At 36.2% G+C, this 16,265-nt stretch overlaps 1 protein-coding gene across 3 annotated transcripts; it reads right to left on the reverse strand.

Annotated features, from left to right (window-relative positions):
* Window positions 1-365: 365 nt before the first annotated feature.
* LOC104608220 (putative serine/threonine-protein kinase At1g54610) lies at window positions 366-15,859 on the reverse strand. 3 transcript variants are annotated; one of them, XM_010274143.3, is made up of 9 exons: window positions 15,301-15,859; window positions 14,682-15,199; window positions 13,420-13,704; window positions 12,814-13,131; window positions 10,859-11,086; window positions 4,535-4,635; window positions 2,651-2,765; window positions 1,645-2,118; window positions 366-874 (listed from the first exon to the last, which is right to left on the reverse strand). In XM_010274143.3, the coding sequence occupies exons 2-9, from the start codon at window positions 15,087-15,089 to the stop codon at window positions 677-679; spliced, it is 2,127 nt and encodes a 708-aa protein (XP_010272445.1). In that variant the 5' UTR covers window positions 15,090-15,199; window positions 15,301-15,859; the 3' UTR covers window positions 366-676. The 3 variants fall into 3 exon arrangements, with proteins under 3 accessions (XP_010272445.1, XP_088750440.1, XP_010272444.1); XM_088894314.1 differs by having other exon boundaries at window positions 14,682-15,184; window positions 15,301-15,858; XM_010274142.3 differs by having other exon boundaries at window positions 14,682-15,858.
* Window positions 15,860-16,265: the final 406 nt, after the last annotated feature.

The raw sequence follows: 16,265 nt of genomic DNA on the forward strand, positions 1-16,265 counted from the left end.
CATCCAATCTGTTCAAATTGGTTTTAATTTAAATTGGTTCCAACTCAAACCTAATCCATCGACACTTCTATTCTTATCTTCTATCAATAGACCAAATATTGGTTCAATCCGACCTGATTAATATAAATCCATTACGGATAGACCAGGTCCAATCCAATTCAATAAATACTTTGACCATTAAGTCTGGAGTCTGGACTGGTCCAATTCGGTGTCTTATAGTTATTGGCCCATCCAATCCGTCTAAATTGATTTCAATTTGGCCAGGGTCCAACCCAAAACCGGTCCATTGACACCCTTACTCTGGTTGATCATTGAGAAATTTACCCAGTCTTGCTATAGGAACCAGTAAAAAAGGAACACTCCACTGTTGTTAACTGAGCTGAGCGTGTGGCTAACTGAGAAAGAAATGCTTTAAACAGGGCTGCAGATCAGGATGGGTACAGAAGTGATTACGTTGACGGGATATGAACTTGGCACCAAAGGCCAGTATTGATTCATCATTTCCACTCCAGGCTTGGCTTCCTTACAACACCCCCCTATACATAAATCCCCCCACACGGCTACACCTGATTATATTACCCGACCAAGGGAGCTGACCACCACTCTTACTTTTCTATGTGATCTCTCTCCCTCTCTCCCTCGACAGGAAAAATCTTCTATTTGGTACATTATCATCTTATACAGCTCCACGGCCAGAGGCAAATATTGGGTTACCCTCGGCCCGAAGTTTCCTATATTTTGCCTTGTCGAGCCGTGCTCGTCGAACGGCTTCTTGTATCTGGCGATCATGATCCTTGAGCATCTGGTCTACATTGCCTGAAGGAACTAGTAGTGGGCCAGAATAGTGAATCTTGTTGCCCTTAGATCCATAACCCTGATGAAGAAAAAGAAAATTGATCAGTACCTGATGATTATAAACTCTACCACAAATACACAAGACACAAGACTTCAAAGCAAAGCAAAGGTTGATCAGATCATGGAAACAAGGAAAAAAGAGTTTGCTAATATAAAGCAAATTATGAATTTCAAGTCATCTACCATTATATAACTTTGATTCAAGATGCTGCAAAAGTATTTCTTTGCTTTATGATATTCATACCAAGTCGGACAGGGATTACAGAACCCAGATCTGACAGATCTAATTCACTTCCTCTCCCACCATCAAGCACCCCAAACTACACACGAGTCCAAACACCGTCAAGCACCCACCACTACATGAGTCCAAAAATAAGAATGACTAATCCATGTATTATCCTAGGCACGAGCCTGGCCAAGCCCCTACTCAAACCTGTAATATAGCCTCTGAAATGGGTAAAGGGTTTAGACAGCCAACCGTACAGTTGGAATACATGGACCTTCTGATTCTTCACAACACTGTTGAAGACACAGTGAGAACAAAAAGTTACAAGAAGTATTGTCCAGTTAATCTCTTAGATTGAACAGTACTCTGAAAATGGTCTGTTGTATGAAGGGTCCCTATTGGTTTAAAATTCCAACATCCCCAGGGCCCAGAACCAACATGTTTCGTTGTGCATCACATTTATTTCTTGGCTAACTTTTCCATGACCAAATATTAGATACTTGTGATTTCCAAAAAAATTATAGAAAAAACCCTCAATAACAATTAAATGTAGTTCTACTAACCAGAAGTTGCTCCTTGTTGCTGGCCCTTCCATCTTCTTTCTGATGAGAACCCACAAAAACTTGGGTATGAAGCTTCCGATCCTCCTTTGCGCTAGATTCAGAGGCTTCATTAAACGATCCAGGAAGCTTGCTAATTAGGTTTGTTACATCCAGTTGTGAAGGACCAGATTTTTCCCTGCGATCATCAGACAACAAATTTCTTGCCGCTACTAATCTAGACAGTGCTGATAGGTCAGACCCATTTGAAACCTTTGGAGCATCATCCAGGTTCTTCCCAGTCTTGGACCAAGCAGACCTGTGAACCAATGGCCCTGAATGTGAAGCTCTTTTATGAAAATGCCCCTGGGTATCTTTGCTCACTTCTTCTATGTCCTGTGATCGTCTAGGTGGGTCAATTGGAAAACCAGACGCAACTTCTTCTTGATGAGGATTGAACATCTCACTCCGACTCTTGGAATTGGACTGGCCCCGTTTCTGAAAAAATAAAGAGTATATAATACAAATAGAGAGACAACAAAAAAATTAAAACAAACATTGTTAACTAATATGAAACAATCTTGAATAAAAAGAATAGTCACATGAGAAAGCCATTAAGCAAATCAATATAGTCCATGCCTCTTCTTATATGTCATGCCACATACAAGTAACCATACAGATCTATTCATGCATACATATAACTGGAAAAAATATCAGTATTCTTCCTTCCAGGTAATGGATCAATTGAATCAACAATGTGGATCATGATCCTTCGAAGAAATCTCAACAATCTTTAGACCAAATTGAACAAGTTTTGAACTCCCGATTAGGAAGAGACTAGGAAACAAAAAATCAGTTTATTGACAAATTTTGTCTAACTCCAACAGAGAAGCAAGAATGAAGCTAAGCCAACCCCAAGGACAAAAATGCAGCTATTAATCCCCACAAATATGCTTGAAAAAAACAAAAATAAAGAAACCTTTACACATGAAACTTTTCCTACAAATAAATTTTGACATTATAGCTTTACCTGCATTGACAAAACCAACTCAGCATTGGCATCAGGTGCTGGAATCGCCCTAGATTCTCTTGGCCCTTTCCTTTCAAGGTCAGACCTTTGTCCCTTACCACCTGTTGCTCCTTGCCTGCAAGTATCAAGAATAGAAAAACATCAGCATGTAACTCTCAGAGAAAATGAAACCACCAGTTGGCACTCCCATATGAAAGGAAAGCTATTATGCACTAACAACAGCTAAAATTTCATCCAACATTTCATTCTAGTTTTGAGGATAACACAGAAAAAATCTATGGAGAATTATATAAGTCTGTAGCTTCGGCCCATATTAGAAAGAAAATAAAAGATAATTTAGAGGATTGGATAAAATAGAACTGAAAATGGGAAATGATAAATAGGATAAGAAAAAAATTAGAGAAAACAAAAAAGACCTAGGAATAAAAAATAAGTGATTTGTTACAAGTTGAAGGGGCTAGAAGAGCTAGGGGTAGACCAAAAAGGACATGGATAGAAGTAGTAAGAAATGATTTAAGCACTAATTAATTAACAGCGGATATGGCTTTAAATAGAATGGATTGGCGAAACAGGATTCATGTAGCCCGACCCCATATAGTTTGGGATAAGCCGATAAGGCAATGGATGATATGATCAAAAAAAAAAAAAAAGGTAATGGATGATATGAGCCATTGAGCCTGTCAGATTAAAGGCCTAAATCTCCATATTCTCCCTATCTTCCATCCAAGATATAACTGTCTAACAGTCTCCTATGTCAAAGAAGCTTCAACAGTGGTTGAGGCTTCTCTTGCATGGGGTTGTACCATGCCTCCAACGGTGGAGGGTTTTATGTGGGTTATTTATCTTGATTCATCACAAAGCCCTCCTCATACTAATCATTTAAATAATATAAATATCCCCATCACCAATAAGTGCAGGGAAGTCAATCACCATTCTATTGACTGACCAATTACTTCAGTTTTGTGGGACTTTTCCTCTTTCACATTTGGTGTGGGTTGGATTCACCAAAGTTCCTTACAATCCATTCTTCAGATTTGAGAGGCACATTAGTTGTATTTGTGCAAATGCTTGCAACCTCTTAATTGGCTCAGCAAAGACTATTACATATTTCAAATCCTCCAAAAAAAAGAATTTTATTTTAGACTAGCCAACTGTTTTGGAATTTGGGTATAGAGAGAGGGTCATACACTGTAAAGTTTTTTGGGGTTTCTAATAATTTGTTTTATTATTCATTGAAACAAAAAATAAAAAAAAAAAACAAGATATTTTTGAGTTCTTTTATAGATAATGTGAGCAAAGAAGTTGTGATATGGACCTTCTAGCTTCTTCATCCCGTACTTTTGCATCAAACTCCTTGCTGGGAGGATACTTGGGCAAGCTTGAACGGTGGAGGGTTTTATGTGGGTTATTTATCTTGATTCATCACAAAGCCCTCCTCATACTAATCATTTAAATAATATAAATATCCCCATCACCAATAAGTGCAGGGAAGTCAATCACCATTCTATTGACTGACCAATTACTTCAGTTTTGTGGGACTTTTCCTCTTTCACATTTGGTGTGGGTTGGATTCACCAAAGTTCCTTACAATCCATTCTTCAGATTTGAGAGGCACATTAGTTGTATTTGTGCAAATGCTTGCAACCTCTTAATTGGCTCAGCAAAGACTATTACATATTTCAAATCCTCCAAAAAAAAGAATTTTATTTTAGACTAGCCAACTGTTTTGGAATTTGGGTATAGAGAGAGGGTCATACACTGTAAAGTTTTTTGGGGTTTCTAATAATTTGTTTTATTATTCATTGAAACAAAAAATAAAAAAAAAAACAAGATATTTTTGAGTTCTTTTATAGATAATGTGAGCAAAGAAGTTGTGATATGGACCTTCTAGCTTCTTCATCCCGTACTTTTGCATCAAACTCCTTGCTGGGAGGATACTTGGGCAAGCTTGAAGGATCACATGGAAGTGGCTTCATTGTAAAGAACTGGATAAAAATAAATATACAAATATATTAGAAGAATAAAAGAAAATCACAGCCTCAACATAGAATAGTCAAAAAGTTTCATCATGGTAACAAATGAAAATAGATGATAATCATGATCATTTTAATAAAAAGATGAAAAATGAAATTGTTGAGATTTGAATAAAGGACCATTATGTAGATGTTCTTCAAATGTCTAAGACAATACCCCAACAAATCCTTTAAGTTGCTCAAATATCTCGTGATGCTTATGCCTCAAATATCAATTTACATTTTTTATGATTGCTAATGGAAAAAACAAAAAAGAACTCTTAGACATTAAAAGTGTTGTCTGCCATTCGCAAAAATAATCTAGAACCCAAGCTTTTCAAGTGAAATTTTTGCTCACTATCCAGCCTCAAGAGGAAGCAGAAAAGCAAAGATAATCTGGAGTTGTATGCCATTTGCAATCTGTTGGGAGCTGTGGAAGGAAAGAAACAGAGAGACAGGTTGAGGTGGGTAGAGCGTTGGGTTTGCTTTTTTCTTGGAGGAGAAGGGGTAGTTAGAAAAGCCATAAAACAATTTGAGAGGAAGAGAAGAGAACATCTCAAAAAATCTGTTAATGAAGAAACGGGATAAGAGGAGGAAGAGGAAGGAAAGGAGGGGGGCATGGTTGATGAAGAATAACAGACGACAGAGTGTGAAGGGATGGAGGCTGTGTTAGAAAATGAAGCTGATCACGTGGAATGTGAGAGGGCTGAGAGAAAGAAGGTCGTAAAACCTTTTGAGAATTCAAAAGTCGTGATGCAGTGCTGTTACAAGAATCTAAACTGCAAGTCGTTGACATGATCTTCTGGAAGGAGAGGAACAGAAGAGTTTTGGTGCCAAATACTACAACATGGACAGGATAGTAGGCAGGCCGGTTGCTGTTTGGGTTATGGTTCATCCAGATTTCAGACATCTTGATAAGAGAAGGTGGGGGAATTTTCAGGGTAAGTGTTGGGAATTAAGATATGTAATATGCGAAACTTTTTTCCAAGTCTGGATCCTTTTATTATTGGTTGTATTGGATGATGTCTTATCACCACCATCTTGTAATTTGTCTTTTATTTTAATGAAATTTTTGTTTTTACCTATCAAAAAAAAGAAACAAAAGAATATTTGAAGATACATTCAGAGGTTATGATCATCTGACCTCAGCTATTGGTAAAAGGATCATAGAATGGGTTCTAAGGTGAGACCGGATCTGCTCCTCACACAGGGCGCCTCACTCGCGCCTCACATGCACATCGTACCATGCATTGGGAATATCTCCCGTATTTATAAGTTATTATTCATGGGAGATGTTCCCAATGCACAGTGGATGTGCATGTGAGGCGCCCCCATGTGAGGACCAGATCCCATTCCTTCTAAGGTGGCGTTTGATATAATACTTTTCAGACATCTAATGTCTGAAAACTTTGCTTTTCAGATGCCACTGGCGTTTGGGTTTAGATCTGATTAGAGGATCTGAAACACAAATTCAGATCTGAATTGGTAAGACCTGATTTCATGTCTTACAAATCAGCCACATTTCAGACGTGATAAAATGACATTAATGCCCCCATTATTGTCATCTATTTAATAATAACTATTACTACAACAACAATAATTAATATTATTTATTTAAATAATACTATTAAATAATAATATATTTATCAATAATTTATTATTACTTAATAAATATTAATAATTATTAAAATATAATTATTATAATTATTATTTAAATAATATTAATAAATAATAACATGTTTATTAATAATGAATATAATAATTTATTTAATATTATTTACTAATAATAATAAATCAATATTGTTATAAATATTTATTATTAATAAATATTATTTCTCTATTAATAAATAATAATAATAGTAATAATATTTATTTAATAATATTATTTATAGTAATAAGAATATTTTGTAATATATTTACTAGTAAAAATTAAAATATTTTTACTTATTATTAGTTAATAATAATAAATAAATATTATCTTTAATTAAATAATAAATAATCATTTATTTCAAAAATATAATATTTGTTTATTAATAGAATACTATTTATATTTAATATTCTTTTTATTATTTATAATATTCTCAAACAGTCTATTTCTAAGGGTGAAATAGTAAACTTCACAATTTCAGATGTTGGATAATTGCTTCAACTCAAATGATCTTATCTTTTCAGAACCTATAAAAAGTAGAAAATCATTTCTACTTCTTTTCAGATTTCAGACCCGAATAATATCTTTTCAACTTTTCAGATTTTCAGATTTATCAAACGCCACCTAATTCTTCCAGACTTTTTAGATGACAGCAAGGAATCCTTCGGTACTGGGTTTTGGTCTGTTTTTCACATTGGAAGAAGGGGGGAGTAATGATGTAATAGTGTTTTTTTTGTTTTTTTTTCCTTTCTTGTGTGATTCCTCATCACCTCTTCTCTGTATTTCTTCTTGTACATTCTTTTTAGCATTAATAAAATTTTTCTTCTTTATTTATTACCAAAAAGGCTAAGAATGAGAAAATAAAATTAACCACTAGTCACATCAATTTACATTTTTTATGATTGTTAGTGGGAAAAAACACTTTTTTAGACATTAAAAGCTAAGAATGAGAACATAAAGTAGAAGACCATCAAATGTTAGTGCTAACTAAATTTTTTACATGATCATGACTGAACCCATTTCTCAACCCAACATCAATTTACATTGCAGCCAGTAGAAGCCTTGCCTACGGAAGACAGCAATCCTCCATAGCTGTCAAGATGATGCCTAGACAACAAGGCACCCTTGGAGGCTCGCCTTGCCCAGTCACCAAGCAGTTTTTCATACTGTGTAATAAAATACTTTTATATTGTTATTTTTTTATATAATAATTATAAAATAGACATTATTAAAGAAAAATATTCATTTTTTGTGTTTATAAACTAATTTCTTTTTATCATTTTCTTATTTGTTAGGGTTTAATCAACACAAACATTGCTAACTGCTGTATTGAACCCTCAATGACTTCAAAATCTGAACCAGCAAGTAAGGGAAGAACTTAAAATTTTGTCTAATCAACATTTTTCTTCTTTTGTTTGATAAGTATCAACATATTTCTTCTTCCACATCTTCTTCTTCTTCTTCTCCCACCTTTTCTTTTATTCTTTTCCTATAACAAAAATAGGGGTTCATCCCCTATATTTTTTGAATTTTCTTTCCTTTCTTCTTTTTCTTTTCATAAATATGTTGATTTTCTAGACTTAAACATGAAGTTATAAGAAAACTATGGATAGGTATTAAAGAAAGTTGGTTATGGAACCTAGGGAACTACCCTAGGATATGTGATTTTTACTTAAAAAAAAAAAAATCCATCACCTAGGTGACTAGGCAAGCAACAAGGTGCCCCCCTGTCGCCTAGCCTCACCTTGGCACCTTGAAACTATGAAATCCTCAACTTTTAAGTAGGGAGTAAGGAGTGGGCTGTCAGCATATAAAAAAGCCCACTGAATCTCTAGTTTAGCAAGTCCATAAAATATTGCAACTGATAAGAAAATGAGCAAGTCTCTAAGGTCAGATGCCATCTACCGTGCTCTATTTGATTCTGCTTGATGCATGATCTTCTATTGCAATGAAGTAGAACCACTGCTACGTGGATACCCTAAATCCCCCAAGTAATGTCATAACCTCTGCCTTTTATAATTCAGCATCTCTAATGGATCAACTATACACCTATGAGTTGCCTCTAGGATCAAAAAAAAAAAAATACACAACAGCTGCTCCAGTAGCATCATGAGAGCTGACTTGAGAACTCCCAATCAAAATGGAGTTTTAAAGTGCTTCAAAGTTCAAACAAACCCTCCTGGTCCAATATGATTGAAGCATGAGTATGGACGATAAGGATAGGCTATAAAGGATTTAAGAATGTTAGGACTAAAAAGGAGATCAATTGAGTTAGGAAAGGTGACAGAGCTTAACTGCAAGAATTGCATATTTGTCTAAAAATGATGAAAATCTTCAAAATAAAGAAAACAAGTCTAAGATTGGAATGCTTCAGTCAAATTTTATGTAGGGCTTGAATGGACGTAGAAAGCAATCAACTTTGGTAGGGGTTTAGAGTACATCTTGCACCAAAAGAACCAAAAATCAGAGGTGGTTTCATACAAAAGGATGAAAACAACTGAAATAGATAGTTTTTGGACTTTGATAAATCAATAAAGAAAATTGGAAATATTGAATGAATAGATTTAATAAAGAACTTATGGCTGTTAATGGTAAACAGCTACAATGGCTATAAATGGCTATATAGCTAGAGAGAGAGAGGCCAGAATCACATGATGGGTGGGTTTTTTCAGAAAGTGAGGTGGCAAGGGTTTTTTTCCCTTTCAAAAGAAATAGAATGGCCTTGATAGTAGAGAACCCATGTTGTTTTGCTTTTGTATTGGGTGTTGTTGGAGGTGTGTTTCTGAGAGGACGTTAGAAGTTGGGAGGTGTTACAGAAGGGGGTGTTGATGTAAAGCCTATAATTAATTGCAACCGAGTTTTTGATTATGTTGATTCTAAGAAGGAAAGTGTTACGTGCTTTGAAACCTGTAACCACCATTAGATGACCGAAGTGGTAGTTGGGTGTTGACTTGGGCCAAAGGAGGAAGGAGATTGACAAGGTTGATTCTACTAATATTGCAGCACCCTTAAAGAAAGACAGAGGTTCAAACAGAATCCATATTGTGCATCTTACAAAGGTTTTTTCGTGGTTGAAGGAGGATTTGGTTGAGGTAGGTCCTACAAACAAATGCAAGAGGTTGTTCAAGAAAAGGGGGTTAAATTTAGAGTGCCAACTCTTGATGTTCATGCTTGGCAATCAAGTTTTGCCAGAAGAGAAGGAAAGGAAGGGTGGAAGTGAAGAAAGGAAGTTTGGATTTAAGGAAATCGTTGATAGGGAAGTGGAGGTTGGCAAGGCTTTGGGTTTGTTGTTCTTGGGCAGAGAAGCTTTCATTAGGAGAGACTTTGAAGAATTTCAAAGAAGGAAGAGAATCTGAAGAAGAATATAATAGAGGAAGGGGGAGAGTCATAGATATTTATCAAAAGAAGGGGGGAGAGTCATGGAAAAAAGAAGGTGGTGGACAAGAAGAATTTTTTTATCAGGAGGACTAAATTTGGACTTTTGATGGAGTTTGTTGGGGTTTGGCGTTTGGTGTTTTGAAGGAGGGGTCTCTTGTTAGTTTGATTAGCTCTGTTTGAGCCTGGGCGCATTAGGAGTGTGGTTTGTATCCCTAGAAGTGAATGTAGTGTTTTGGCTTTGTTTTGTTTGAATCTTGTTGCCAGATTGGATGGAAAATGTTACCTTGGCACCTTTTAAGTTTTAAGTGGATGTAATCAGGTCAGTTTTTTTCTTTAATAAAATTTTTCTTTTACAGAGAGAGAGAGAGAAAGAAGGTTGGGAGTTTGCTTTTGCTACCTTCTTCCTATGGTGGTTCCTTATCACCTTGATTTGTACTCTCCTTTATTAGTTTTAATAAATTTTCGTTTATCATAAAAAAAACCAGAACCACTCAAAATGATGCTTATAACCACTAAAGGGTGTAAGAATTACTCACCACACTATCCATTCCCAAAAAATTAAATCCCCTCTCCTTCCTTTTATTAAGAGTACAATTACGTCCCCCCACCCTCCCAAAAAAAAAAAAAAACAAAAACCTTTAATATTAACAAACAAAAACTACCCTACTCCTTGAAGGTTAACAGTTACCCCAGTTACAGTCTTGTTCTAAACAAAGAAAAGAATAGATCAAGGGAAAAATATGAAGTGAATGGAAAACCCACAAAGTCACAGACATGCAGAACGGATCAATAAATTAATATGTTACAATTTCATGTCCTCCATATCATCATACAAGAAAATAAAATAAGCAAAGAGGAAAGAAAGAAAAAAAAAATATGAAAAGTCAGATACTCAAAAGAACAACAGTAAAATGTAAACAAATGGCACGGGACTTCTAACTGTTGTCATGATCATCTCAATAAATTGAATGATAATACTAGTTGGTAATTTGGTATTGATAAAAAAATGATCTGATAGTTGCATAAGTTAAAAAAGAATGTTATGCATAAACATGGTGGATAAAACAAAGCATTCCAATCAAAAACAGAAAAAAAAATGAAGAAACATAACTTATTATTCACATTTACAGACTTCCATTTCATAGGTCCAGATTTTATAGAACTTCATACCTCACTCTTAAGAGCAGAAGCTGCAGTTCCACGATCTGCAGGATCTATAGAAAGTAACATTTCCATAAGCTCTAAAGCTGCAGGAGGGAAGTCTTTAAATACTTCTGCGACACATCGTCTATAAGGTTGTTGTGGTTTGAAAATGGTTGCATGTGGCAATTTTGACTTCCTCCAATATTCCTCAGATGGTGAACCACAAAGCTTGAAAATTTTGTGCAACTGCTCGACCTATAATGGAAAACAACAAACTTTAAATCACACAATTTTTTCAAACAAAAATTAAATAACAAAGTTATAACACACCAGTATCATGAAATCTAAAATTGAAGAAATAGGAAAAAAATCATTACAACACTATTTTCTTGTTTTGTTAAGTCAACAGCTAATAGAAGTGGAAAAAAGATAACCAGTACACAAATACAAGCAAAGGAGTGATGATAAAAAAAAAACAAGGGGAAGAGGTGCAATGTATTCAATTTGTGAGATAATATCTAAATAGGACCTGTCGAGAGTGAAAAGAAAAAAAATGTTTCTGAACAATAATGGCACAGATTTGTCTTTCAATGACTGCAAGTACCCAAGCCATGATTCAAAATGCCGTATAATTATTAGAAGGCTCCAAAACCAAGTCACTCTATAAGTTAGTAAAAGGATGGAAGTTACCACAAGTAGTATTTCTTCACAATAAAGACACCACATAAGAGTTAAATGCAATTCTTTTTTTTTCATGAATTTAAATGTGATTCTATATTTTCCATAGCATTAGTTAACTCACTCAATGGAAGTATTTTTTCAACTTCTATGTTTGCCCATATGTTGCTAAAAATTATATCTCTTTCAATTTTTTTTATAGATAATATAGCACTTTCAATTATAGCTAACTGGGATTATATATCTGCAATCATAAGTACAATGCTTTCAAACAAAGGGCCGATCACAATGTAAAATATAAAATGAAAAGAAAAGGAGAGGGGTGTGTGTGTGTGTGTGTGTGAGAGAGAGAGAGAGAGAGAGCAAGAAAGAGACTCAGGTCCAGCTGGAGTAGGGACCTAATTGAAGGCTGAACTCCTTGCACTACTTATTGGTAAAATTAGCATGTTAGTCTGGTCTCAGAGTTGAAAGAGTCTGTCAAGCAGCAGTCACCTGGTTACTTGCTGAAACAGAATACCAATGAATGAATGAATACTATGATACTTGACAAAGGAAATCAAATACATTTACATCCGGCCTTAACTGTTCATTCAGAAGAAATCCTAGACCAATCAATGGTCTGGCCAACTAGGGTAGGTAGGAATGAGTAGGTGCGAGAGATGCCAGGGTTGGGTTTAAGCCTCTTATTCTGTTTTTGCTTCGTGATTTATGTATGCTAGACTCAGCTGTTGGCATAATTCCTATACCTCCAATTTTATCTTATTTCTGTTATTTTCTATCAGCAATCAAGAACTTTCATTAAATGAAGAGAGAAAAAATATTCCATCCATAAGCTAGAATGAAGGCTAATACAACAGCAGAAGCTGATCGAGTAAGCTAAATTCAAATACAATGAACAGATATTGCATTCATTATCTTCCAACCAGGATCTGGCATTCCCCAAACTAAATCACCTGTGTACTCATGCCCTAGCAAGAGAATCCGCACTGCTACTGGCAAACCAAGAAACCTAAGTGAATAAACAGCTCAAATAGGAGTATATTTTGCACACCATATTTGATCAATTTTAAGAAAATAAATTTAGAAGGTTGTGATTAAACTGCAAATGCCACACCCTTATCAACATTTTATTTTAGAATAAACAAAGATACACGTTACACGAGCCCACATGTGCCCAACCAAAAGTTGTCTTGACACAATTTTGCGTTAAGTGTCCAGTACACCAGAAATCTAGAGGGAGAAGTTCCATATAGAATAACATGTATTAAGACACATCAAATTCTAGGTATTTGGAAAGAAGGTACCTCTGTTCTTCCGGGCATGATAGGCTTGCCTGCATATAATTCTGCAAGTATGCATCCAGTACTCCACAAGTCCACTGCAATTCCATAATGAGTAGCTCCAAGCAAAAGCTCTGGTGGTCGATACCAAAGAGTGACAACTCGGCTGGTCAATGGATGATTTTGATGAGGATCAAAAAAACTTGCCAAGCCAAAGTCTGCAATCTTCAGGGTGCCATTATTGTCAATCAGAAGATTTGAACCCTTTATGTCCCGATGCAAAATGCTACGACTATGACAATGATCAAGTCCAAGTAGGAGTTGTTGCATGTAACACTTAACCTGCCGTGGAGAAATAAAAACCTCAGAAATTGTGCTCCATGATGTATAGGTTTAGGACTTTAGTCTGTAGGAGTGTAAGGGTAGTTGAAGATAAAGAGGACAAAAAAGACAAACTAATAACAACCTTAAAAAGCTATTGAGATAGAGATAATTAATGTACTAATTGATCTTGTATTGATCCAATAAACTTTAAAAAGCTATTTTCATAGAGGAAGGGGAGGGAGAGGGGGGGAGGAATGCTTAGCTGCAGCACCACTGATAAACATGAAACTTCTAACAACTAAATACCTGTGGTTCTGTGAACTTGAGACCAGGAAATGAAGCAAGGCCAGCAAGATCATGCTCCATATACTCAAAGACAAGGTATAAGCTGCAAGACATCCGTGAAGTTACCAAGCCTTCCAATTTTATTATGTTTGGGTGATCAAGCCTACGCAAAATGTGGATTTCCCTAGCCATAAAGCGAACACTTTCAGGTTCCAGGTTATCAAACCGTACTTTCTTTAATGCAACAATTTTCCCTTGATCAAGATCCCGGGCTCTGTAAACATTACTGTAAGTTCCTTGGCCAATCTGCAACGTAAATAAATAAATAATAAGAAGCCACTATGACAAGAATGAAAACCTACCCAAAGTGGTCCATCTAAATTCGGGATAAAAATGCCAAGGCAGAATAAGTTAAAAAAACACTGATTAAAAAGAAAAAGAATAAATGAAAATGCTTTGTCAACCATATCTATTGCCACAGAAGTAGCAGATAGCAAGAACTAGATGCATCATCATCATCATCATCCTCTATGCCTCATCCCAACTATATTGGGTTGGTACATGAATTCTGTTACACAATTCCATTCTATTCAGTGCCATATTGGGATAGATTCATGTTTTCTACTTCTGAGCGAGAAATTAGACAGCTATTACTCCAAACCACTTAAGAGTAAATGAAGAATGGAAAAGCACAAATAACCATGTGGCACTGACCTATTTTCTGGAACATTAAGAAGAACTTTTATCAACTAACATCCTATCTAATATAAATTTATTGTCTGAGGCAAAAAAAAAAAAACATTTCAAATGATAACATTTTCCCATTTTTTGACTAATGAATAAAAAAGTAGAGGCCCAGTTAAACAAATTTATCTAGGATATGGACCTGTAGAATGTGAAAACAAATGTCAAAACAAGGCTCTTTTTTATTAAACCGCCAATGTCATCTATGATCGATGCATGGTATGCATATTGTCTACAATCCCTTCACCCTTCCCCCACTTCCAATATTCTTACATTCCCAATGGCTTAGGGGAGTTTTAAGTCTACGTTTACCCACTTTGAAGATCAACATAAAGCAAAGGAAGTACTGCAGTATAAGAGTTTGATCAGAATAGCAACGAAAGACAAAAAGGCAAGGTTTTTTCTTGACCATAACTATGTTCTTCAACAATAAAATGCTGAACACTCTAGTTATTACAAAAACTCAAGAAGGTGAGAAAAATTAATCATGCAATAGAAAGAATCCAGTATGACCAAAAGGATGCAACTAAAAATCATACTTTATCTAGTTTCTCGAATGAATCTGCACGCCGTGGTACCCAGCCCCTGATAGCTTCTCCAGCCACCGCGGCAAGCCAAGGAGGCCAACCTGCTGCAATCTGCTCCCCTTCCGTGGCCTTCGGAATGCTGCCCATAACCGGATGATGAACAAATGCATATTCAGCCTTCTCCCTCTTCCTCTCAAAATTACCCCCATGCAACCGAATCGAACCATTCCCTTGCTTTTCAACCAACGTAGCCTTCCCCTCTCTACCATCCGGTCTATCCTTCCCTCGAAATGCTTCCTCTCTCCTAGAAGAAACCGCCCGAGGCACCCGCAAATCCGACGACGATTTATTCGATAACCTCTCTCTCGGGCTCTCCCTACTATCTTCAATGGCAGACGCCTTACAACAAATGCAGCTCATTGTGAGCCAAAGCAACTCCAAAGCAAGCTCTCTTCACTAAAGCAGATCACCACAGCCGCGAGATTGGCTTTCTGTGAACTCCTCTTCTTCAACATCTGTCAACATCCAACCTAAGAGAGTACATAAAAGAATCCACCTAAGATACAAGATTCAACTCCTTCCAAAAGATCCTTCTCATTGAGAACCGATCAATTAGAGAAAAAAATCATACCAATAACAGTAACTTCGTCAGAAATTCAATGTCTTGCCTCAGACATTCCCGCACCAAAAAACCTTGAAACTTTAAACAGAACTCAAGAGGCATCAAATACAAACTACCTTGAAGCATTACGCAACAAATGAGAAGAAATGAAACCCTAGACACTGATCTAGGGCTAGGTTTCGTTGATGATGATGAAGCTTGCTGAAGACGTGGATCTAGGGCACGGATAGATTAAGCAACACATTTTACCAAATGAAGAAAAGAATTCCTCTCTCTTCCCCAACCTGCTTATTTATGCTTTAGAATAAGAAGACTGCTGGCCAAGCACAAACAGCTTTCATTTCAATCAGAAGAGAAAAAAAATAGTAACTAAAATCGATGTAAATCGATCTTTTTCAGACATCATCTCTCCTCTTTCCCTCTCTCTCTCTCTCTCTCTAGAACTAGAATTGGACTTTCTGTCGCTCGAAGGAGGCCGTTGAGTTCAATAAGTTGGCATTATTGGATTTCCATTTTTCTCATTTTGGATTCTCTCTCCTCTCTCTCTCTCTCCCTCTCCGTCTCCCTGAGACTCCCGAGTCTCCAACTATCCATTCATAAATACGGTTAGGTAAGAGAATATTCCCAAGTAAAAAATGTTCTGGACGGGCCGTCCAGATCTACACCTTTTATCTGTACGGTCTCTCTGTTCAGCCAAGCAAGTAGTTAATTGGGTGGGGTTGGTCCTATTCATCACTGCAACTTACCACCTTGAAAATTATGAGAGCTCAAATCTACCAACTTGCCAGCTGGCATATTAAAGATACTTACCAGACCATAAGCTTCTGAGCTGAACTACGAACGTGTCAACTAAGACAAGGTAGGAATGTAATGCAACCCCTTAAATCAAAATCATTCCTCCTCTTTTGTTCAATTCTGTTTTCTTGATTCTTGCGTTATTGGGAAACGCGGGATCTTCTGTCCACTTTATAATG

This window comes from Nelumbo nucifera, chromosome 1 (assembly GCF_055504915.1).
Source record: "Nelumbo nucifera cultivar China Antique chromosome 1, China Antique-T2T, whole genome shotgun sequence".
NCBI classification, from domain to species: Eukaryota; Viridiplantae; Streptophyta; class Magnoliopsida; order Proteales; family Nelumbonaceae; genus Nelumbo; species Nelumbo nucifera.